The sequence below is a fragment of the Trachypithecus francoisi genome, unplaced genomic scaffold (genome assembly GCF_009764315.1).
Source record: "Trachypithecus francoisi isolate TF-2019V2 unplaced genomic scaffold, Tfra_2.0 Lachesis_group20, whole genome shotgun sequence".
Lineage (NCBI taxonomy): Eukaryota > Metazoa > Chordata > Mammalia > Primates > Cercopithecidae > Trachypithecus > Trachypithecus francoisi.
Genome location: NW_022681466.1, coordinates 62,462,227 through 62,488,074, shown reverse-complemented (window position 1 = coordinate 62,488,074; position 25,848 = coordinate 62,462,227). Strand labels below are relative to the sequence as shown.

At 49.7% G+C, this 25,848-nt stretch overlaps 1 protein-coding gene across 10 annotated transcripts in view; it reads right to left on the bottom strand.

The window, feature by feature from the left end:
• Nucleotides 1-3,531: 3,531 nt before the first annotated feature.
• Nucleotides 3,532-25,848, bottom strand: part of GAS7 (growth arrest specific 7) — a 291,891-nt gene continuing 269,574 nt past the window's right edge. For all 10 annotated transcript variants that reach the window (XM_033184549.1, XM_033184554.1, XM_033184559.1 and 7 more), the window contains 5 exons: nt 19,767-19,895; nt 18,598-18,721; nt 12,790-12,869; nt 11,166-11,264; nt 3,532-10,190 (listed from right to left, as the gene is read on the bottom strand). In XM_033184549.1, the coding sequence (XP_033040440.1) occupies nt 10,077-10,190; nt 11,166-11,264; nt 12,790-12,869; nt 18,598-18,721; nt 19,767-19,895 (546 nt within the window). In that variant the 3' untranslated portion in view covers nt 3,532-10,076. The remainder of the gene's footprint in view (nt 10,191-11,165; nt 11,265-12,789; nt 12,870-18,597; nt 18,722-19,766; nt 19,896-25,848) is intronic.

The following is a 25,848-nucleotide window of genomic DNA, read 5'->3' as shown; positions in this document are numbered from 1 at the left end:
TATTTTTTTTTTGCATTTTTAGTAGAATTGAGGTTTCACCATATTGGTCAGGCTGGTCTCGCAAACTCCTGACCTCAGGTGATCCGCCTGCCTTGCATCTCAAAGTGTAAAGTAGGGATTTTAGCCTACTTACTGACAGGCTAGTGGCAGCAGAAGGTAGGTCCCTGCTGCTGGGAGAAAGCCACCTCCCAGGCCCACTTGATATCACTCCGGAAGGAGCGAGAGGTTCAGGCACCGAGGGGGCAGACTCATCTCTCCCAGCTACTCTGCACGCTACAGTTTCAGAGACATCTCAGGAAACCTGCATGTTGGGGGATGTGTATGAACTTTCTAATTTTTTTCCATCACTTTGTGAGGTTTGTTTTGTTTTTTTGAGACAGAGCCTCGTTCTGTTGCCCAGGCTGGAGTGCAGTGGCACGATCTCGGCTCACTGCAACCTCCACCTCCCAGGTTCAAGCGATTCTCCTGCCTCAGTCTCCTGAGTAGCTGGGATTACAGGCACTCACCACCATGCCCGGCTAATTTTTGTATTTTTAGCAGAGATGGGATTTCACCATGTTGGTGAGGCTGGTCTCGATCTCCTGACCTCATGATCTGCCTGCCTCAGCCTCCCAAAGTGCTGGGATTACAGGCGTGAGCCACTGCGCCCAGCGATAATATTACTTCTGAATAGGAGTATCTAGTTTTTCACCATCCTATAGTGTGCATTTATTCTCAAGAGCAGTTAGAAACAGGACAGTCACCAGCCTTCAAACAAACAAACGAACCAAGCAAGCCCAAGCCACACCTTGGAATCGCATTCACTTCCAGAGCTTTCTTGCAGCCCTGAGGCAGCCCTGGGGATGGAGGGAGAGTGAGGTCAGAGGCCTCGGCCCCTTGCTCTGAGCCACTAGAAGTGCCTCCTGGATCACAGCCCTGTCCACATCAAGCCTGCAGCAGATGAAGCGAGGCCAGTGTTACAGGTGAGACGTAGGGCCTCTCAAAGGCACGTCGCCAGCCTGGGGTCACATGGTTGCTAAATGGCAATGCCAGGAGGAAGGAAAGTCCAGGTCTGCCAGGCTGTCTGTTTAGGCTTCCTTTGTCTACATCACAGGAGGCCTGAGCCTAGAAGACAAGTAGGTGAGGATGTGGGGTTGCCATGGCAATGAAAGAGGCCCTGGGCGAGGCAGAAGGCAGCCAGAGCCCTCCAGTCTTTGCTGTCCTCTCCAGGTACAAGGAGGAAGGAGCTGGACCCAGGTCGGAAGCAGCCTGGTACAGTCCACATTCTCCAGGTTGCTGTGCCCAGGAGGGGCCTCAGGGGATCGCAGGCAGCTGTGTTGATGCTCAGAGCAAGGGGTCATGACCTGGAGGTTTGTTTGAAAACCTGCATAAACATGTTCTATCAGAGGGAGAGCTTATGCTCCTTAGCCAAACAAGCTGTTGGAGATGATGTATTGTGAGACGATTTGTTAAGTCTGAGCTGGGGCCATAAGCTCTCCCAAACCCCAAAGACTTCTCTAGAGGAGAAGGCTTCATCTCCAGGCAGAGGATCCCAGTTTGCATCTTGCTCTCCTCGCTGCACTGAAAGATGCTTCCCAGAAGCTGGCCCTGTCCCCTCAAGCAGGAGCTCCATCTCGGCTGTTAGCTGGGACCCAGACCCCACCCTTTCCGCATTGCTCGACCTTGCCTTTTATGAGCTGAAGGCCAAGATGACCCTCCTGCCCTCTGACTTGGAGCCAGCACCTGTAGAGAAGTCTGCATTGAGAGGGAAAAGGGGGTATGGAGAAGGTGGCGGGGGAGACAGAGAATGGGGAAGGACCCTCCTCCCACAGCTGTCCCCATGGCAGACAGTGACAATCCATCATTTTGATGACTTGGATTGAGGTTCCTGGCGTCATTCTCAGTGTTTCTCTTTCAGTCACAACCCTCTCCAATCTATCAAGAAATTATCTTGACTCTACCTTCAAGGTGCAGCCAGAACCAGACCATTCTTCTTGCCTCCTTTGCACCTGCCTCAGGCAGGCAGCGTCACCTCTGCCTCCTAATAGCTCTTCCTGCTTCTGCTCTTGTCCCCTTACAGCCCCGCAGTGAGCCCCATAGCCATGAAATCAGGTCATGCACGATGCCTGCCCACTTCTCCCCGTCAAAGCCAAAAGCCTGCAACAGGCAGCACTGGCCCTCAATCCACCATTTCTTGCAGGTGCCCTTTGGCACCCCCAAGAAGGGACGAAAAGGGGTGGGTGCCCTTTGTCTCTCTGCTAAGTCATCAGAGGTAAAATCATCACCAATCCCAAGAGGTTGGGGGGAACGCTGAGACAGTCGTTCAAAGAACGTGGCAGCCCTCCACATTCCTCATCTGCTCTTCCCTCCTCACTCCCTCCACTCCAGCCAGGCTGGCCTCATCTGCTCTTCCCTCCTCACTCCCTCCACTCCAGCCAGGCTGGCCTCAGAAACATGAGCATCTCTTCTGCTTGGAACATTCTCCTCCGGTGACCTTCTAGGGTCCCTCCCAGGTCTCCTTGTCTTTGATCAAATACCACCTTCTCAATGAGGCCACTCAAATGACCCTATTGAATACTGCAACATAGCCACCCTCACCCTGTCCTGTTTTTCTTTTCCACAACACTTAACACCGTTCACACCCACATCACAGAACGTAGTAGGTCTATTGTTTTTGTCTGCTAGAATGTCAGCTCCCTGAGAGCAGGGCTCTCCCTGATGTGTTCCCAGGACCTAGAGCAGTGTCTGGTACATACTAGATGCTCAGTAATTATTGAATGAATAAATGGATGGGGCTGAACTTGGTGACTCACGCGTATAATCCCAAGACTCTGGGAGGCCGAGGCGGAAGGCTCACCTAAGGTCAGAAGTTCGAGACCAGCTCGGCCAACATGGCGAAACCCTCTCTACTAAAAATACAAAAATTAGCCGGTCAAGGTGAGGCACGCCTGTAGTCCCAGCTACTCAGGAGGCTGAGGCAGGAGAATCACTTGAACCCGGGAGGCGGAGGTTGCAGTGAGCTGAGATAACGCCACTACACTCCAGCCTAGGTGATAGAGCAAGACTCTGTCTCCAAAAAAAAAAAAATATATATATATATATATATATATGTATATATATATATATGAACGGATGGATGGATGAGAAAAGAAATAGCCAAGAGCTCTAGAGACAGGAGGGAAGCAGAGGGCTGGAACCCACAGAGACAGGAAGTCACCAGGGGGAGGGGCCTGAGGCCAGGAGCATAGCATCCATTTGGGCGCCAGTGTCCAGATGCCCTTTGTCTCCCACTAAGTCACTGGAGGTGAAACCACCACCAATCTCAAGAGCCTGGGAGGAATGCCAAGACAGGTCACATGAAGAATGTGGCAGCCCTCCAGGAAAGAGGGTCGCCTAGGGGGACCCAGTGTCTCTGGACAGTTTATTTTACATGGGATGAATCTAAGCATCTCGAGGATACGCACGGAGCCAAGAAGAAAAAACGAGATGGGATTTAACTTCCTGAAAACTCTTTATAATAATGCAGGACAACTGTATATAGCAAACGCCTTCAAAATGTAAACTCTTTAAACATTTAATTCTTCAGCATTAATACACACAAATGCGATAACAGGGGTTGGAGGGGGGCGGGGGCAGGTGGGTTACAGCCTCCACTGGGATCAGGGTTTCAACAGTGTTACTTATAAATTATATTACATCAATTTTATTTACTGATCTAGGCAGCCAGAGGGTGGAAAGCTATACAATGTGGAGGACACACATTCATACCGGGGTGAGAAGTGCTGGCGGGAGACACAGCTCTTTAACATGAAAAATGTATAAAGTATTTAGCAAAAGTTACAGAAAACAGATCAAACAAGCGAGTTTATTTTGTTAGAAAATCCCACTCTCATAGGGTTTGCTGATGGGCTCGTGTCTGTGAAGGGGTTATCTCTGCCCGTCTCCTTCTTAAGGGAAGGGAAGGGATGCTAAGTTGGGGCCCCTGTCACCAAGGATGGCTGGCGTCCCTTTGAATGTCTGTCCCTGGGTCCACACAGCTGCCTGGAACCCATGACTCCCGACAGCCCGTCTAATGCAGGTGATGCTGGAAGGGAGGTATCCCCACTTGACAGATGAGTGCACGGAAGTCCCGACAGGGGATGTGACTTAACTTCAGGTTATGGGACAAAGGAGGCAGCAGAGCAGGGCCAGTCCTGTGCCCTCCCCCTGCATAGCGGCTTTCCCTCTAGGTCTCCAAGTCACCCCACCCTGAGAGAGCACCCACGTGCCCTGACCTCTTTACATTCCACTGCAATCTCACTAAAGTTTCCCTCAAACACCAAGGAACAGTCCCGAACACCACACGCAATCTCCAAAGGCCATCACCCCAAGCTCACGTCACCCCCAGAGACACCTCCCAGCAAAGCCTCCTGACAGCCATGTCCCGGCATTTAGAACGTGGGGAGAAGCGAACTGGTTTTTGCTGTCTGATTCTCGCTCTAACCTGCTGCAACGGGAATTGCTTCTTCACCTCCAGGAAAGCCTCCACAGAAATACTCCTGAGAGGGAGACAAGAGTCCTCCCTGGCAAAATTCCACCCAGCAGAGTCCTGGCAGCCTCCTTGGCTCCCTACCTTGAGGACCCGGGGGGTCAGGCTTCCTGGCCCTAATCTTCACCTGCTCTGGTTCCAGAAACGTCTCTGGTTCCCATAGAGAGGTACCCAACTGGTCTCGGGGCTCACCTTTCACTGAGCAGGGGGCATGAACAAGACATAGCTTAGAGGATTGTTTACCTCGGAGGTCACACTCAGCCCGGTCTGGCCTTAGCTGGATGTGGTCCTGTCCCTGCCACCACATACCACCATCCAGTGGGGTGCAGGCACAGGCCAGGCTCTGTGACCACCAGCGGAGCAAGGCTCCAGCTGTGACAAAGACTCCATCTTCACACCTGTCCTGGTTCCTGGGGAGTGGACTCCAGAACGTACTATCAAAGATTGGTGAAGGAGACCCAAACGGTCATTACTTGTACTTTCTTTGGGGGTCCTAGGAGAAACTACCTCATTCTTAACAGCACATAAAACTCTTAATTTTAGCTATTGGAAAAGTGCCAAGGCGTCTCTCTCTCTCTCTCACCAGGACTTGAGGCAATTCTATGCATGACTGTGCAGATGAGAGCCAGAGACAGCATGAATACATGTACAGGGTACATCATTGGAAACGAGAAGGGGAGGAGGTACATGCAGTTGCCGGTGGCCTGAGACACTCATCTAGAACACACACCCTCAGCTTGCAGATGAAGCAACAGATCCAGGAAAGCATCATGATAAGCCCCAGGGCCAGCCCCAGCCTTCTTGTCCATGCTGTTGCTGCTCCCCTTTCAAAGCCCCCAACGCCCAATACACGCCAAGGACCATGTGACACTGAAGCCCGGGTCCCAGAAGGGAGCAGATCTACTGGCTGAGATGCAGGCTTCAGGTTGCAGCAGACGTGAGCAGCAATTGAGCACCCATCCATCCCTTCCCCTCCCATCCCTGGCTTCTTTCTGCACTACCAAAAACCTACCACGAGCCAAAAAGGCGAAGGTGAGCTCTAAGAACAGCTTGTGGGCACAGCTGGCATTTGGAGGAGGAGCCTGGGGAGCTGAAGGAAGCAGCAAGCTGGAAGTGGTCGTGCAAACAAGTTGAAGACCCTGGGCCAAGAACTTCCAGGGCAAACGGCTCAGTGTAAAAATAAAGAAGCAGAGTAGTGCATCCATGCAATGAAATATTTCCTGGCAACGAGAAGGAACAAACCACACATACATCGTGAATGACTCAAAAGCATTAAGCTGAGGGAAAGATGCCAGACTCAAAAGGCTACATCAGTGTGACTCCATTTATATGACATTCTAGAAAAGGCAAAATTATAGGATCAGATAATCAATCAGGGTTGCCAGGAAAAGAGGGCAGGAGGAGGGAATTTTTTGGAGTGATAAAAACAGGTTGATCTTGGTGATGGTCACAAGACAATAAATTTGTCAAAATTCACAGAACTGTGTATTTCCAAAGGGTGAATTTTACTGGATATCAATCATACCTCAACAAACCTGGGAAAAGGTGGTGGCGATGGGCCTTGTCGGGATGGAAGGATTATGGGGATAAGACGATATCCAGGCTATATGGGCGGGCAGCCAATCTGTACCCCACTTAACATGAGAAGTGCTCTCTCCTGCCTACACAAGGAGTACATCTCTAGCCCTCTGTCTAAACGTTCCTTGTCAAGACTACCTGCAGCTGGAAGTAAAATCACCTAAACAAGCCAAGGTCTCTCATGTCCTTCGAATTTCATGGCTTGTATTTCCAAAAGGGACTTTGGCTCAGCCCAGATTTTTATGCATCCATCCACTCATCTAGTAATTGATTGGTTTTCACATGGGGTAAGGAAACAAACCCCTGGTTGGTGAATTCATTGGTACACTGTTGCGGTATGCCTGGTGGTTTATCAACCCTGATCAGCGGAGCACTGCCTCCCACCGCAGAAATTCTCCTTGGCCAACAGGGCGCTGAGTGGAGGTAGAAAGGAGGCCCAGGATGGTCCCACTGACAGAATCTCAGGGCCACCATCTCCACAGTCCAAGTGGCCCATGTGTTGCCACTGATGGAAAGCACTAGAAAGAATAGAGGGTAACAAGTGGCTCTTCCTAGAGGTTCTCATGGCAACCAACTTGGAATACCATTTGGCTTAAGGATTTTTTTTTTTTTTTCTTTTTAAATCAGGCTTTCACAAACAGATCTTCTGCATCAGTCCTCTTGGGTGGAGGCAGGTAGAAGGGGCTGACTTGTTCTCAGAAACGGAATGGAGGTTCTCAAGAATAGCCCAGACTCACCTACTTTGAATAAACCCAGCTAAGTCCTCACCTAAGCACCAAGACATAAACAAAACAACAACCCAGATAGCGTGCTTGCCACTCCAAAGTGTGGTCTTTTATTTTCTCAGTTGCATCCTAATCTTGATTTCAACCAGAAAGGGGCCCCTGTTCATACGCACAGGGGTCTGGACTGTCGACTCCAGCCCTGCGCTTAAATCACTGGCCATTTCACAGCCTCACTGGGTACCCTTGGGCTTCACTTTCCTATTTGTAAAGAGTTATTTATTTTTAATTTTTTTGAGATGGAGTCTTGCTCTGTCGCCCAAGCTGGAGTGCAGTGGCACGATCTCGGCTCACTGCAACCTCCACCTACCAGGTTCAAGCAATTCTCCTGCCTCAGCCTCCCGAGTAGTTGGGACTACAGGTACGCACCATCACGCCTGGGCAATTTTTTGTATTTTTAGCAGAGATGGGATTTCATCGTGTTAGCCAGGGTGGTCTCGATCTCCTGACTTCGTGAACCGTCCACCTCAGCCTCCCAAAGTGCTGGGATTACAGGCATGAGCCACCATGCCCAGCCCTTATTTGTAAAGAGTTATGTAAAGCAAACAAAGAAATTTCTGAAATTCGAGTTGGATATGGGCCGTGAGGGTCTGGTGACCAGGTGATTAAAATCTTGTTGCTGTCTACCTTCCATCCAATAGGTAAATGCCTCACGACGGTAGTTTATATTTATAATAAAGAATCCCAGAGGGTTAAGTGTGGAGAGCGCACAATACTCTTATTATACTCTTCCCTGTCAACATGGAGAATAGAGGAGAGCGGAGGAATGCCCATCTTACAACTACAGCGCCACTTCTCAGCATGCCTGGCTTGTCTTGAGCATTCGCTGAACAAATGAATGTAGATTAATCAGCGTGACAGACTTACCTCTGAAAACTTAAATTCTGCAGAGTACCTATATATGAATGCCAAGGTTGCTGACCTGTAAGGCCCCTGAAAACGAGAGATCATGGGCTTCCCTGATGACAGGGCCATATGGTGTCCTCAGATTAGATCGTAGCCCAATGGCTTTAACTTGCTTGATGAATGAATTAACAGGGGGAAAAAAGAAAGGAAGTACGTGAAGGGGGTAAAGAGAAGGAGGGGATGAGGGGGAAAGAGTGACCTCCAAAAATGGACTGGCCCAAACTGGGCCAACTTGAGCTACCCTGGAAGACGCAAGAGGGCTCACTCTATCCCAGGGATGAACAGAGGACTCTGGAATCCTCAGATGGAAATGGAAGAGTCAATGAGCCATATTGTACTCAAAATACCTTGTTAATAACAAGGCTATTGGCTTTGAATGTTTGGAAATCATCCACAAAGTAGTTTACTAAGCCACAAAGCAATTACCACTAGCACCCATTTTTCATAAAGAAACCAAGAAATAATATTCTAAAATTGGTAGCTGGTGTCATGACCCAACCTCAGAGCTGGACTGAGTGGTTCTGAATCCCATGGACAGATCCTACCAGGAGGTCTTCATGTTGGTGAAGTCCTTTGCGTCAGCCTTTTTGGTTGCCATGCTTCAAGAACAAGAGAAAAGTAACAATGTTTGGTTTACTTTAGTATATTAGGCATTTTTCTAATGTGAACTATAAGAAAGCAATTCTCATTCAATGATAGAGGCGCCAACAAATTAGAGATTAGTAAGTCATCGGTTTCTAGCACATTAAGACTGAAAGACCAGTAAGTTGTGCTTCTTGAATTCTTCCCTCATTGCAGATGTGCAGGTCAAACCCAAAGTGGTCAATGGCAAAGAAGGAGAAAGATGGATTTTCAGGGTACAGGTTCCCGACTAGAATCTTTCCCTCGCTCACGCTTCTCCTGGCCCTTGGGGCTGAGTCTTTAGACTGATATGGTGGAGAATGTGTTTGCTGTGGTAGAGAAAGTAATGAGCTGGACCAAACAGCAGCACTGAAAGCTTCCCAAGTCACACTCAGACCAGACTTTTCCAGGGATTGGAAGATGGAGAGAGGGAAAGAAGGTGCCGTCACCAAGTGAGAGTTTGGTGCAGGGCTCTGGAACGTCCAGAAGGAGCTGGAAGCAAAGGTGGTGGGACACTGTCTGAAAGGCAACAACCCAGTGTGGCCACAAGAGAGTCTGCTATGCCTGTCCAGTGCCCACCAGTGACAGAAAACCATACAAGGGACAGCAGTCCCAGCCCTGCCATATACAAGAAGACAGAGCCATCTGGGGGATGACAAAGACTTGCCCTAACCCATCTCCCATGTAGGACTGACCCGGCCCCATTAAGAGCCTGTGGTGGGCGGCCTGGGAGAGTGGGGGCCAGGGCAGCCCAAAGGTGCAGAGGGCAAAGTGGCAGACAGGCCCCAGCTTGCTAGCCTCTGAGACGAGCTGGTTTATTTCCATCCCTGAAGCCTTTGGATGAGCTGGATGAGGTCTTGATAACTGAGAACTTTGGAAAGCTTCCTCTAATGAGACTGGGAAGGGGTGGCAGGGTGGGGGCAGGGGCCTCCCCGAGGAAGCAGCTGGGGGAAGGATGGATTGGCATTTCCAGAGGAGACTTTACAGACGGCGCCTGATCTCATAGGACACATGACGCGGCGCCCGATTTGGGGCTAATTTGCCGAATGAGGTAGTTCCATCCTGACCTCTCCAGGCATGGTGGGTCTGGGAAGACAGGAGCCAAGCCTTCCTCCTAAAACCCCTGGTGATGAACAGTGGCTGAGCAAGCCAGATGTGGACTCCCAGAATGCAATGGAAAAAATAAAGAAGGAGGGCTGCAAAGGATTCTGGGTGCGGCTGTGAGCTGAATGGCACCTTCTACCCATGATTCTGATCCTGACACCTGGCTTAGAGACAGAGACCTCCCTCCCCTGATCCTCCAAAGCCCTGGAGACAAGGGAGCCAGCTGGAGGAAGAGCCTTGGGGCTTCCAGGGCACAAGCATGTGACGGTGACCCCTACAAAACTCGGCAGGGACCACAAAGTTCCAGCCTCCGTTTCAGAGCGGCAAGCACAGCACGGAAATCGGGGGGGTCTTCAGCCTCAGAGACAAGGGCAGGGCTGTGGGTCTGTCTTCTGGGCCTGGGAATACGGGGGAGCCCCCAGCTAAGCCGTCCGAGTCACCCTGCTGGAATCACCAGCTCTCTGCCCTCTCCTCAGTGGCCCAGGAGAGAGGGTGGGGGGCATCCACTCAGCATGGGCCCCATGGTGGGAGCCCAGTCCCCCTCCCCAGCAGGACCCCCCGAAGCTGCACAGGCCCATCTAGATCTCCATGTCCACAGGGCGTATGCTGCCCGTCTTGTGCTCTCTGACCCACAGCTCCCTGTCTTTGGCCGGGTCCACTTTTCGAAGCAGTTGATCCACGGGCTCAACTGTCTGCAAGAGATAGAGAAAATGTGACGTCAGAGGCAGCAGCCAAGCTGGGGAGATCTCCTCAGAGACCTGCTGTCCTCGCCTTAGTGTCTCTCAGAGCAGCCTCTCTAGAGGGCTCCAGGGCCCCAGGGGAGGCCCATCTGAGGGACAGCCCATGAAGAGGGCTGTGAACGGGGAAGCCCAGAACGCAGCCCGACCCTGCTTCTCACCCTGCAGACTCCAGGCCTGGATGAGAGGCCAGGAGGGCCTGAAAGGTTGTCTTTCTCCCTTTTACCCCACATTCACCACCAGAGAACAGGACAAATAAAACTTCAGCTTTAGGTATTTTGAATATTTCTAGAAGTCGTTTTTTTTTTTTTTTTTTTTTTTGGTTTTGTGTTTTAAGAAATTTAATAGGCTGGGCGTGGTGGCTCAAGCCTGTAATCCCAGCACTTTGGGAGGCCGAGACGGGCAGATCATGAGGTCAGGAGATCGAGACCATCCCAGCTAACATGGTGAAACCCCGTCTCTACTAAAAAATACAAAAAACTAGCCAGGCGAAGTGGCGGGCGCCTGTAGTCCCAGCTACTCGGGAGGCTGAGGCAGGAGAATGGCATAAACCCAGGAGGCAGAGCTTGCAGTGAGCTGAGATCCAGCCACTGCACTCCAGCCTGGGCGACAGAGCGAGACTCTGTCTCAAAAAAAAAAAAAAAAAAGAAATTTAATAATGTTTTCAGCTACTATAACTGTTATGAGCTTCTTTCTCGGGGTAACAGCTCACAGGCAAGTCCACTTCACATGCCAGGGTCGGATTCACACGGACGTCCAGGACAATGCTGACAGGCCCAGCCCACGAGGCCACCCCCAGGCCACAGCACCTATCCACTGCCCGCCTTTAGGACAGATTCACTTGCAGCAGTCACTTGGCCACGGCCTAGCACCAGGCGGCTCTCCCCAGGCCCCATGTCGCCCAGGAGTCCTGCTGGGCTGGAAACTCACGCTTTGGTTGAACATGTCTGTTTCATGCCGCAGCTGCGTGTATTGGCACAGGTGCTGCCGGATCATCTCTACCCTCTCCACCTCCAGCCGCTCTAGCTCCTGCCGAGAAAGCAAAGGCCGGAGAACTCTGAGCACGTCCCTTCCACCTGGGGGTCCTCCCACCAAGACGACAAAATGCAAGTCACTGGCTGTGGATATCCTGCCCCATCTGACTCTCTGGGGTCTGATGAGGAACGTGCCCCGTTATCTCGGGTGAAGGTGAAGCTGATGACAGCAGCAGCTGCTGTTTTACTTCCTGAAAAGCCTGCTCTGCCAGGCACCGTGCTGATGGCTTTCCGTGCGTTCCTTAACTGTCCTTGTTACAATTTTAAGAGATCGTTTCTGTTATGATCCCCATTCTCCAAGCAAGGGAACTAACACCTAGAGAGGCAGCAACACGGCTCACCCAAAGCGACACAGAATGATGGGGGAGACAGGATTTAAACCAGAGTCCATCCGGCCGTTACTCATGGCACCGCACCCATGCAGCCCTAGCCCTGGTGCCCTGATGGGGTGCAGCAAGGGGACACATGTGGGAGCTCCATGCCACACATTCCTGGGACCTTGTCCCTGGGCCTCTGCTGAGCAGCCTCCCTTCCTCTGCCCACGCCTAGTGCTGCGGCCGCAATAGAGACCAGGCCAGGGAGGCAGACGGGGCTGCACGTGGCGCAGCTTTTGTCAAAGGGGAGAGGGGAAGGGGTTTGTTCTCTGGTTTCTAGATGGTTTTGTGTCTTTGGAATCTAGGGGATCAGGCTGTTATTCTGCATACAACTAGGTCACTGCCCAGGTGATTAACCAGAAAAGGGGGGTAAAGCAGGGGGCTTAATTAGGAGATTAACCAGGAGGAAAACTAGGCCACTGTCCCTGGTGGAGGCCTCTAATCTGCTCTGGTGGGCTGACACCTGGGAAAGGCAGCTGGTTAGTCCTGTGCTGGATGGACAGGGGTGGCTTTAGACAGTGGGATGATCCGATGAGCACCTGGCATGATGCCCTCCTGTCCCATCTGGCCCAAGCACCAGCCACACTTCGCTGTCCACTCAGGCAGGTGCTGATCGATAAAGGGATGCTGCCCCTTTACAGGAAATACTCATGAAAGCATCATCGGCTCTGCTGCCTGTTGTTCACCCTTGGTCAGAGGCCTCCCCCCACCCCCCGTGTAGCGCCAACCCCACCCATCCATCCACTTTGCAAGGATCTCCTATCAAGGACCTGCATCTCGTGTGTGTGTGTGGGGGGGGGGGGGGTCCTCTCTTCCTATAGCTTGGCTATTTTTCCTAAAGAGGCCATTGTCCACTTAGTTGAGGAGAGTTCTCAGTTGACCCTGACCTCTCAGGGGACAGCCCAAGAAGGATGTAGCCATATCCAACCCAACCCTGCCCACGTCCACACAGCTAGGAAGCGCTGGAGCAGAGATCTGAATCCACATAAGCTGGCTCAGATTGAGGTTTTGACCCCAACACTGAAGTAGGTTTGATGACCATCTCTAGGGTCATTCCATCCCATCACCCCCGTGCCTGCCAACAACCACCGGGGGCTGCTCTGCGTCAGCCTCTACCATCATGTCCACGCATCCCTGACCACTTACCAATGTGGTGGTCACCATCTCTTCAAACCACTTGGACTGGGCCTGGTTGTAGAGGTCCACACAGCGCATGAGGTCATCTCCTGGAAAAAAGACCACAGTCACCACCATGATGCATCCTGTCCCCACCATGACTCCGTGCCCCACTGCCAAGCCTTCTCCTCCCACTAGGGTCACGGTGGCCACTGGAAAGTTGGAAAAGGGATGGCAGTAGGAGTAGGAAGAAGAAAGCAGAGCCAGGGAAGGAAGGGGGCAACCCACCCTCATGAGAAACCAGCTCAGGTGGTCCCCTGAAGCCTGACCCCAGAGACCAAGGATTCAGGATGGTGGTTCTCACTGTGTGTGTGTGTGTGTGTGTGTGTGTGTGTGTGTGTGTGTGTGTAGGGTATTCCTAGGACCCCCGATCCTATCATGAGCCCACGAAATGCTTCCCCCTTCTCTAAAGATGGCAGTTTTATTTTACACTGGGGAGTCCTGATTGGTTAAAACATGTCACACACAATTTGGTACTAAGGAGAATTAAGGAAGATAAATTTGCAGATCGTGTGTGTGTGTGTGTGTGTGTGTGTGTGTACATGAACACACTGCAAGATATCCTTCTGAAGCACTAAAGAATGCATCTGTAGTTCCAGTCTAAAACATGCACTGAAGCAGCACACAACAGCTTCAGGAGAGTGGCTACCTTGGAAAACAGAGAAAGGCCGAGTGGGCGGGAATCAGCTCCTCCTGTCGCATTTTATGTCATCACAGAAAGATCTGAGGCAAACGTAACTATCCAATATTGATGACTCCTCTATTACTTTCTGTTATCATATGTATGTCTGGAACATTTTGTAATTAGGAAGAAAATACACTGTGGAGTAATTGCAAACATTACTAAGTGTATCAGCACCTTGGAAGCTTGCTACACAAATCACCGTCTGTGGGACAGTGGCACTTGTATCCCCTGGGGTCGGCTAGAAATTCAGAAACCCAGGACAGATCCGAGACCTACTGAATCGGAGACTGCGTGTTTATGAGAAGCTCTGGTCATGCGTGTGCACACGGCAGGCGGAGCAGCACAGCCCTCGTGCACAGCTTTGTCTCAGCGTAGCTTCCTGATCTGCATAGGGCTCCAGCAAAGAGGAGGGCATCATGGTCTTTGCTCGAGATGGAAAACGCTCATGAGTGAACCCCAGAATGAAGTAATTTTCTCTAGTAATTCTAGAAGCAGAATGCTAGAGTGGAACTTAGGAATCTGAGTAGAGTCAAAGTTACTCCTGTAGCATCATCCTTGTGGCTCATAGGTACTCTGATAGGCAAGTCAAAGAGAATAGGGAAGGTTAGGTCTCCATACCCAAGGCCTAGCTGCGAATCATTTCACTAGCTGTGCCACACACCAGGGGCAAGTGTGCCTTGAGTAACAGAGCCCACACCAAGGCATTTATTCATTTTGTTCTTGGTCCAAGGCTAGTGACTGGACCCCTGATCCCAAGAGGCACTGACCCAGAGAGAAGAAAGTGGATACCGCACTGTAAAATGTATTTTTCTTTTTTTTTTTTTGAGATGGAGTCTGACTCTGTCACCCAGGCTGGAGTGCAGTGGTGCAATCTCAGCTCACTGTAACCTCCACCTCCTGGGTTCAAGTGATTCTTCTGCCTCAGTCTCCCGAGTAGCTGGTACTACAGGTGTGCACCACCACCCCTGGCTAGTTTCTGTATTTTTAGTAGAGACGGGGTTTTACCATATTGGCTAGGCTAGTCTCGAACTCCTGACCTTGTGATCTGCCCGACTCGGCCTCCCAAATGCAAATGCATTTCCACCAAGAGCTCCTGCCTGGCCAAGGAGGAGGGTGGCGTGCTGCTCTGTACACTGTGCAACTCCCTGAGCCCTGTGTGTCCATCCTGATTTTGAGAAAATGCTTCAAGAACTTCCACAGAATCGGGAAACAGAGTAGGTGAAGCGGGCTGTGCCTTCTCTCTATGGCAGCCCAAGAGCTTGAAAGTGGACCTTTTTGAACAGTATTGGTTAAGACCATGGATTGTGGGACAAGAATGCCTTTGTTGTCATCCCAGCTCAACTACTTATTAGCTGTGTAATCGTAGACAAGTCAGTTAACCTGCCCTTGCCTCCGTGTCTTCATCTGTAAAATGGAGATAGTGACTGTACCTTTACCAAGTTCTTATGAGGAATAAATATGTCAATATTTGTAAAGCACTTAGAATAGAGATGGGCGTAGAGAGCCAAATACTAATATGGGCTATGGTGGTGATGAAGATGACAACGATGATCCTGATCTCCGAGGACCTGACGTCCTTCCTTCTAGAAGCCTTGGAAAAGATGAGGAGGACGGAGGAAAGGAACAGAAGGAAAGAACAGGTGGCATTTCCTAAGCAACAGGCTGTTCAGAAAAATGGCGACAAGCAGGGTCTCTGGAATGAGAGGAGACTGAATTTTGGCTTCACCGCTCCACCACCGTGTAGCTCATGGAAGATTCTCATTTTCTCTGCCGTCAGTCTTCTCAGTTGTAGGGCATAAAAATACCTCCCTGCAGGGGGACTGTGCTGATCAAAAGAGACAATGCTCTAAAGCATGGAGGCTGGCCCCAGCGATCGCTCAGAAGAGGTGGCATTTTTCAGAGTTAGGTCTAAGGACTGTCACTTTCATCACAAAATGATTCTGAACTACAGGAATGAGAAACCGTATTATCTGATGACAACGCAATAAAACTACGTTAAAAAAAAAAACAGCAAGATTAGAAAATAGCAACAAAGCCCTTGCTTGTAAACATGTAAAGATTTTCTTTGAAACAATTCTTGGCTCAGAGATTAAATGAAAACCCAAATAGCAAAACATATTGAAAATAGCAGAAATAAAAACACCACAAATAAGAAACTGTGGAATATGGTTAGACCACCAGTGTAAGGAAAAATAAATGTCTGGTGGGTTAAATATTTCACTGTTTTCTTTTTTTGAGATGGAGTCTTGCTCTGTTGCCCAGGCTAGAGTGCAGTGCTATGATCTCGGCTCACTGCAACCTCTGCCTCCTGGGTTCAAGTGATTCTCCTGCCTTGGCCTCCCAAGTTGCTGGAATTACAGGCACACACCACCACACTCCAGCTAAGTTTTGTATTTTTAGTAGACACAAGGTTTCACTATGTTGCCCAGGCTGGTCTCGAACTCCTGACCTCGTAATCTGCCCACCTGGGACTCCCAAAGTGCTGGTATTACAGGCATGAGCCACCGCGGCCAGCCTTCACTGTTTTAAAAACAAAAACAAAAACACCTGAAACAACAACAAAAAAAAGGTAAGAAAAAACCCTCTAGGTGATTAAAAAGAAAAGATCTAAATCAGCTCCAAAATCTAGGCTTCTTATGGGAAATATCACTGTACAGAAAAACGGCAACAAAAAATAGACAAGCAAAAAAAAAAAAAAAAATTACAAAGAACAAAACTAAAAGACAAATGACAATCTAGGAAAAATATCTACAATTAAAATGACAAACGGGCCGTGCGCTGTGGCTCACTCCTGTAATCCCAGCACTTTGGGAGGCCGAGGCAGGCAGATGACGAGGTCAGGAGATCGAGACCATCCTGGCTAACACAGTGAAACGCCGTCTCTACTAAAAATACAAAACAATTAGCCGGGCATGGTGGCAGGCGCCTGTAGTCCCAGCCACTCGGGAGACTGAGGCAGGAGAATGGCGTGAACCCGGGAGGCGGAGCTTGCAGTGAGCCGAGATTGCGCCACTGCACTCCAGCCTGGGTGAAACTCCGTCTCAAAAAAAAAAAAAAAAAAAAAAGACAAACGGCTCATCTCCCTGATAGATAAAGAATCTATGGTCAATGGGGAAAGGATATAAAGGATATGAGTTAGTCAGTTCACAGAAAGTACAAAATGATTTATATGTATATTTTACATACTCAACCAGCGTTATGGAGAAAAGCAAATTAAAAACAAAATATCATTTTCCTCTCTCACTAACGATTTCAAATCTTGGTAACACACAATGTTGATAAGCATTTAGAGAACAGGCATTATTCATAGATGCTGTTGATGGGTGCTCTCTCTGGAAAGCAACTTGGAAATATCCATCAAGATGAATAATGCCCTTTGACTCAGCATCTATATTCTCTCTATATGCAGATCTGGTCTTAGGCACACACAAAGATGCAGGTACAGTAACACAGCTTCCCTGGCTGGCAAGCACTCGGAAACAGGCTGAGAGTCCTAAACCTCAATTAAGGGAATGATGAAATAAATTTGGGTACCACCATACAATTGGACACTGGCCAGCCATTAAAAAGTTTGATATGCATGAATGGAAGGGCAAAAAGATTTATAGAAATGAAAAAGCGGTATTTCCGAGAAGTTCAGAAGACAGACTGTATGATCAAATTTATATAAATTTAAATATTTAAAAATCAAAACACTAGGAAGAGATGGTGATTATTTCTGTGAAGAGCATTTTATATTCTTGTCTGCTGCTTAAAATATTTTGCCATGTACCAATACTGTTTTTGCAATATCTTTTTTTTTTTTTTTTGAGGTAGAGTCTCTCTCTGTCACCCAGGCTGGCATGCAATGGTGTGATCATAGCTCACTGCAGCCTTAACCTCCCGGGTTCAAGCCATCCTCCACCTTAGCCTCCTGAGTGGCTGAGACTACAGGCATGCACCACCATGACTAGCTAATTGTTTCAATTTTTTTTTTTTGTACAGATGAGGTACTATGTTGCCCAGGCTGGTCTCGAACTCCTGGGCTGAACTGATTCTCTTGCCTCTGCTTCTCAAATTGCTGGGATTACAGGTGTTAGTCACTGCACCTGGCCTACAATTTATTTTTTTAATAACTAAATAATTTAAACAGATCTCTTCCCCTTATGTGGCCCCCCTTCTCTCTACCAATAAATATATTGTGCCTTCTATTTATGGATCCAGTAATTTATTGTTGTGCATTATAAGATCTGTATAAAAAATGTTATCCTTCTATTATATTATTTTTTATTGACCTATTTCTATCCTACCTTATGTAAGGTGAATGCTTTCTTCTATAATGAAGGAATTCTAACAGGCTCACCAGAAATTGAGGTGAAGAGTGTTAGACCAAACTCTTAACACTATGGCACACATTCTAATTCCAGAGGTAACATGCGTGTCCTCTCGTGCAGTAAAACGTGGCTTCCTAGTTAAACTGAGGTTTTCACTGCTTTCTACCAGGCCTTCTCTTCCTCTTTGTGTATTAGCTAACTTTTACCACTAGGTGGAAGCAGAAACCAATTCATTGCGAGACTCCTTCCAAGAGACTGAAAGCTGGTTATTTCTTTAAACAAATTGTCAGCCTCTGTTCCCAGGGCAGGAGCCCATCCCCATAGGTGAACCTTGAGAGCATTGCTTCCTGGGGAGGTAGGCAGCTTGGGTGGGCTGTGCGCTTCTGTGGGCTCTGAACAGGGACAGGGCCCTGAGCTCTCAGTGCATGAAGGAATTTGTTCACCTCCTGGTCAGAGATCTGCGGCTTGTGCAAAAATTAAAAAAAAAAAAAATTAAAAAGCCATGACCAGGGAGACAGTAAGAAGTCCAGCCTCTACCATGTCCCAGAACTAGCCTGGCCTGTCTCCTTCCTCTGATCCCCAAAGTCTCTTCCTTTGAGATCTCTGGGTGTGGGTCACAGAGGAGAGAAGAGGGGGTACCTCCTGGGAAACAAGGTAAGTCATTTCCCCACTGCAGTCTTGCAAAGGAGAGATGCATCCTCCCTGGTCACCCCATCTCCTAGCCCCATGCCCTCTCCTTCTGGGCGCACTGACCAGGCCGGGAGGGTGCCTGGCACTCACCAGCCTGTGTGGACTTCCTCCGTGCCTTCTTAATATCCTCCTCTGTCTTGTTGCTCAGCTTGATCTCCAGCTGCTGGGTCTTCATCTCCAGGTCTCTCTGCCGCTCTGTGAGGGCTTTCCGGGCCTGGGATGCAAGGACACAGAGAAGCTGCTCGTAAAGCTTGGAGCCAGTGGGCCTCCTGGGCCACGCAGCCTAGCTTCCCTTTAGAGCCCTTTTACCCCTCATTTGTGTGGATGATGCCACAGTGGCCCAGAGAGGCCCAGCAGCCAGAGTGGCGCCACCCAGCTAGGTAGAGGCTACAAGCTAGCTCTTTTCATCCTTGCCACTTCCAGTGACATCGGGGCTCAGCCTACATCAATCTCTCAAATCACGTTTTTTTCCCCTGATGGAGCCTGCATACAGACTGGGGACCTGGGCAGTCCTAAAATCATATCCCCTGTGCTTGGAAGGGACCACAAAGGCCACCTGTGCCACCTCCCTGTAGTACTTCATAGGAGGTAGCACCAGCCTTCCTGTTCCGGAGCTGGACACGCCTTGACCCTCTCATGCCCCTCACTCTACTGCCTTTTCTCCAGGCCACCACTGGCATCTCTGTGGTCCTTGGGTGGCGGCAGCTGACTGGGTCCAGGGTGTCCCAGTATTTTGAGCCCCCTTCTCCTCTCTAAGGCACGGGGGACTGAGAATCAGTCCCTGGGGCATGCTGTCTTCCCTCTAAGGTTGAACATCAGCTCCCTCGAGGCGAGACCACCCAGGACTCTGCATCGTCCCTAAGCAGGAAGGAGAGCAGGAAGCGGGTGACTGAGTCAGGAGGACTCTGCCCAGTGAGGCTTAAACATGGGCCCCCACGTGAACCAGCACCAGCATTGCCAGTCTCGGGGTTTAATTGGTCGCCTACAGCCCCTCGACCGCCCACTGTGGCTGCAGCCTCTCCTCGCACCCCTGGCCCTCTGGGTGGTCATTCGAGCACCACGGGGAGGCAGCTCCATCTGCCCTTGGATGGGCGGAGTGCTCAGGTGTGGGCACAAGGCTTGGACATCCCCCTATTCCCCTACCTGGGGACAAAGACTCCGCCTTGGCGTATGGAGCCACTGCTGGCTTCCCAGTCCCCTACCCTCTTCCAGGCAGCCCCTGATGCGCCTGCCCCGGCCCAGCGTCCTGGGCCTCTCACCTTCTCCACTGAGGCATAGCGGCTGGCGAGCTGCTTGCGAAGGTCGGCAATGTGGTGGTCGCACTTTTTCATGTCTTTCTTGAAGTTCTCACGGAAGTTCATCAGGGGCTTCTCTACCTCGCTGTGAAGCTGTTGGGAGAGTGGAGAAGCACGCTCGGGACCCAGGATGTCAGCTGTAAGCCAGTGCAGGGAGGAGGGGTAGGAGGGGCACCCCCACTTCCCCAGGCAGGTGAGGATGAGTCTGGGGCAGCGACCTGGCAGGAAGGTGAGAGACACCCCCTGACATGTGGCTGCCTATCAGGTCTCAGTTTATACAGGTCACCTTAGCTCAGGAGGCCCCAGCACACGTGTCTATAGGATAAGTGGTTAGCAACTAGAGCCTTCTGATTTCCCCATCTGTTAATTCCTTTTTTCTGGCTTCTGCAGCTTGTAAATTTTATTTTTAGAATTTTTTACTGCCTATATTTATGGTTTATAATGTGTTGTTTTGAAATATGTATACATTGTGGAATGGCTAAATCAAGTTAATAATCAATGGGCCGGGCATGGTGGCTCACACCTGTAATCCCAGCACTTTGGGAGGTCGAGGCAGGTGGATCACCTGAGGTCAGGAGTTCGAGACCAGCCTGGTCAACATGGTGAAACCCCATTTCCACTAAATATACAAAAAAAAAAGGAAAATTTAGCTGGGCGTGGTGGCGGGCACCTGTAATCCCAGCTACTTGGGAGGCTGAGGCAGGAGAATCACTTGAACTTGGGAGGTTGTAGGGAGCCGAGATCATGCTGTTGCACTCCAGCCTGGGTGACAGAGACACTCTGACAAAAATAGTAATTATTTTGATATTATTATCAAAATAATAATAATAATAATAACCTCACACACTTATTTTATCCCACAGCTTCCTGCACAGCTTTGTTCTTGTGTCTCTCTCCCTTATTTTCCAAACTGAGAGCTTTCTGGGGACAGAAACCACATCAGCATCTGTGTCTCCAAGCACTTAGCACAGTGACTGGGGTATGCAGCTCCAGTAGAGAACAGTCGAATGAATGCCATTCAATTAGAGGTCTCAGGTCAGTCCTATTTATCCAACATCTACTCCATGGCAGGTGCTGAGAATACAAAGATGAGCTAGACAGGGTCCAAACCTCGAGGAACTGACGGTGGAAACTCCTGGAGGCCTGCTGGAAACACAGTGGCAACTCTCCCGCACTGCGCTCAGAGTCATTCTCAGCTTGCTGGGCTGCCTGGGACACAGGCACACAGGTTCCCACCAAAGGGAACCGCCCTGTATCCCAGGAGCCAGAGTAAAGGGTTTATGCTGCCAGAAGAGCTGGGTGGCGTCAGGATTTTAAGCTTTTTTCTTCTCTTTTATTCCTTCCCTCTTTCCCGCCCCACCTCCCCCTTTAAAAGAACTTCTCCTTAAAATGTGTTCTTTTTGGTTGTGAGCATAACATTTATTTCGTAAGAAAACAGATCAACGGGACCTGCTGTGGTCAAAGGCAGGTGGCACCCTAGCCCTGTGCAGCCCTCCCACCCCACTGCCTGGAATCAGGCAAGTCTCTTCAACCTATGCCCATCCCACCACCACAAATCCACCTCCACCTGTCTCAGAGGTGTCTCCAGGGAGCGCAGCTCAACTTCCCTGGACAGACGATATCCCAACGAGGGTCCTGTGACTTCTCTCCTCTCCCTCTTTGCTAGGTTTTTGCTGTTCAATATCCTTTTCTCTGGAGACCGCCAGGACATAGGTGTCCTTATTCTAAGTAACTGACTTACATGGGGCTGGGAGCGCCAAGCGGGCAGGGGCCTCATCTAGCTTGGGCACTGCTGTGCCCAGTGTCTGACCTGGGCTGGTGCAGGGTGAGCGCCCCTTTTGTATTTGTAGAGAGAATGACAAACTCTTCAGAGCCCAATCCCCTGGGTGACAAGACAGCTTTGTCACTGGATGGCCTTCAAAGACTAACAGAGAACTGGCCATCCAAACACCTCTCTCCTCCTCGTGTTAGTTGAAAATATGTCCTATTTTTTTGAGCCCCCAGAACCTTCCTTGTATAGGAAAACATCCCCATCTGGTGGCAGTTTGCAGGATGCTACAAAAATCTTGAGAGCTTATGAGAATAAATAAACCCCCTTCCCAGGTACACAGGTTTGGCATTTGCTGAATAGGAAGAGCTGTACGACTCCGGGAATCTGGGAAAGTCAGTTCAGCCTGCTGACTCAGAAACTCTGGGGTCTCTAAGGATGTGGAAAGCAAGTGATTTTCAGACTTTAGTATGTCCAGGAATGACCTGGAAGAGTTTTCAACATTAAGGTTTCCTGGACCCCAGCTCCAGGTTCTGTGGTCTGGGGAAAAGCCCATGAACCTGCCAATATACCAAGAAGCTTTTCCCAAATTCAAATGACATTCTGGAAATACGACGCTGCTATCACAAGTGATCTGATTCCATAGATGAGGATGGCCAGAATCTCCATCTCTCTACAGACATCAAGCTTTTTTTTTTTTTTTTTTTTTTTTTTTTTTTTTTTTTGAGACAGTCTCGCTCTGTCACCCAGACTGGAGTGCATTGGCGCGATCTCGGCTCACTGCAAGCTCCACCTCCCGGATTCAAGCAGTTCTCCTGCCTCAGCCTCCCGAGTAGCTGGGATTACAGGCACCCGCCACCACGCCTGGCTAATTTTTTTTTGCACTTTTAGTAGAGACGGGGTTTCGCCGTGGTAGCCGGAGTGGTCTTGATCTCCTGACCTTGTGATCCGCCCGCCTCGGCCTCTCAAAGTGCTGGGATTACAGGCATGAGCCACTGCGCCCAGTCGATATTAAGTACTTTTTAAAGACATAATTTTTTTTCCTTTAAAATTTTTAGGCTGGCATCTTTAGTACTCTTTCTTAACTTTTAAGCATCTTTGTTGAACCAGGAGTCAGAAGTCCTTCCTGGAAGTGTGTCCTTGCAGACTCAGGCTGGCCTGTCATGGGCCCATCAGTTTTTCTTTCCAAAACTCTCGCTCTCTCTGCTTCCTTTTCATCTCACACATCAGAAGAGAATAAGAGAAATTCTAAGTTGGTAGGAATTTCAGACACTGTCTAGTCTGATATTTGTCAGACGGTGTGCGGCCGAGAGTTATGAAATCGATTTAATGGGCCGGGACCAGCTTTTTTGGTGAGAACAGACCAGACGTGAACAGGAAATACCAGAGTACATTTTAAGTAGGAGGATACTGTTTTATGAAACGTGTTTCAGCTGCAGATGTGTGTGAATGTCTTGTGTGCAGATACCGGAGTGGACACCTACAGATGGGTTCCGAACGTTCATCTAAAATGCATCATTGCTAAGTCACTGTCAAATAAGTGTAAAGAGACTGATGCGGTCTGAATTCTTCATTTCGTACGTGAAGAAATAAAACCCCAGGCAAGCTAAGTGACTTGCCCAAGGTCACAAAGGTCACAGAGCCTTGTTAGTGACAGTACTGAGATACAACTTATATCTCCTCACTCCTGTCCCCTAAATCTTCTGATGGAACGCACAGCCTCTACTGCATGAGATTTTCTACCAGCAGAAGGAATTCTGCTATTCTCCCATCTTCAGCAGGAGCCAGGTGTAACTTCCTTTGTATACAGCACTCTGATTTCTTTAGTAACCTGTTGCTGTTAGCAATGGCTTGAGCTAGTGGACCAGAAAAACCAGAAAAATTGCTGTAACAGAATTGCATTTCTTTTTCTTTTCTTTTTTGAGACGGAGTCTCGCTCTGTCGCCCAGGCTGGGGTGCAGTGGCCGGATCTCAGCTCACTGCAAGCTCTGCCTCCCGGGTTCATGCCATTCTCCTGCCTCAGCCTCCCGAGTAGCTGGGACTACAGGCGCCCGCCACCTCGCCCGGCTAGTTTTTTGCATTTTTTAGTAGAGATGGGGTTTCAACGTGTTAGCTAGGATGGTCTCGGTCTCCTGACCTCGTGATCTGCCCGTCTCAGCCTACCAAAGTGCTGGGATTACAGGCTTGAGCCACTGTGCCCGGCCTGCATTTCTTAAAGAGCTTTTACCCCTGACACAGAGCATTTGGAGCAGAATTTCAATAAGTCTTTTGGAGCAGACGTTAAAAAGGATTTTCAGCATATGGAGCTATATTATTCATGGCAGTTAAATAAATCCTTGGAGGCACTTTCTTCTCAAGGAATCTCCGTAAAACCACTAGGCTGCTGCGATGATCGCCTGAGGCCACCAACACTGACCGAAAGGCTGGAAGCAGCCAAGAGCCTCTTGTAGCCAAGTCTGTTTTGCATGACGGGTCTTTATGAGCTTCCCGTCAGCTGAATGGTGAGGTCCCCCCTGTGTCCTGAACACTAACTTAAAAATGCTCTGAGTATTTGGTTGTCCGGGGTCAGTCTGCACCAGTCCATTGGCAAACCCTGGAAGGGCAGAGGTTCAGAAAGAGGCTGTGTTTTCAATGCCATTGGTCTGCCAAAGAGGGGGTGTTGCTGGAAGAAAAGCTCTGGGGACCAAGTCTCCTATTCGCTCACTCCTCTCCTTTGCTTGCTCTGTGACTGAGCCCACGTGGCTGTGTGACCACGGGCTGTGATCTCACCCCACCTCTTCTCACTGTGAAATGGGGACGCCATCTCGCACGGTGGTTGACGGCAATGAGTTAAATCCTACGCACAGCCATCCACACCACTTACGTCACCACTACCGGTCAGAGAGGGTTTTACCACCTGTTGAGTACTCTAAACAATCAAGAATCAGGGGTCCTGCGGATGGGGAGTAAATGCCACCAAGATTCCCGGGGACCCAGCAGGTGAGCTTTCCAAAGCTCACAGCTTTGGCTCCCAGCCCCACCCCATCATAATGGCAGCCCGCCCAGGCATCTTGCCAGTCAATGGAAGTTTCCGCCACAGCAGAGAATGGAGCTGCTGGGGGCTCCGACAGGAGAAGGGAGGCCTTGGAGGAAAAAGCTACTCATGATCTGCTGCTGAAAAATAACTTGCTGTTTTGGATGTACCGCAGGAAAAAGACCCTTTCATGGAGTTCCCTTCTCTGCCAGGACTTGAGTAGCAATTTTCTTGTGAAGCACTTGGAGTAATGAGGTTAGTTAGCGTGCCTTCACTAGCTGGGAACTGTCACTCACATCTGGGTGTCAACTCGGTCTTGGGGCACACTAAGCCACGGGGAGCTGTAGCAGCTCTGTTCCCTCTTCCCACCCAGCTCCTTAGAAAGTCCTCTCACGTGTCTCAGTCATCTGAGTCACTCATTCTGCCTTCTGTGTGCCGACTACCATCGTGGGGTACGTTGTATGGGATCCCAAAAGCAGGGAATTGCAATTGCAGTGGGAACGGCACAAGGAAAGAGACAGGACCAGTGAGTGCTGAACATGGAAGCCCCAGGAAGGAGCAACCATCTTTGAGGGATGCTACCTTCAAATGATCAAGGATGTGTTTAAAGAAGGGAGACTCAGAGTTTAGGCAGTTTACCCTGCTGTGTCTGACTAGTGATGATGGGAGGGCAGAGGGAAGAGAGAGGCGGCCAGGATCACTGGGATGGTACACTCTGAGAGGTCCCTCTTCTTTTTTTTTTTCTTGAGACAGAGTCTCACTCTGTCACCAGGCTGGAGTGCAGTGGCATTAACTCGGCTCACTGCAACTTCCGCCTCCAGGATTCAAGAGATTCTCCTGCCTCAGCCTCCCGAGTAGCTGGGACTACAGGCGTGTGTCACCAAGCCCAGCTGATTTTTGTATTTTTTTTTTTTTTTTGGTAGAGATGGGGTTTCACCACATTGGCCAGGATGGTCTCAGTCTCTTGACCTTGTGATCCGCCCACCTCGGCCTCCCAAAGTGCTAGGATTACCGGCGTGAGTCACCACACCCAGCTCCTGTTGCTTTAAAAGGCAAGACTGTTAATGGGTAGCCCAGTCACGTACACTTTAGAGTGGATTATTTCACTGAGAGATTTAGTTTATTTTTCATCTAAAAATTAGCTGAGAGTCAGACAGAAAACCTGGAGATATGTGCCAGGAAGTGGGGAGGGGAGAGTCACTTGAAATCTTGAGAGAAAGGAGACCTGAAAAGACTGGGGGTGGGGCGGAGATAGTCAGAGGGCT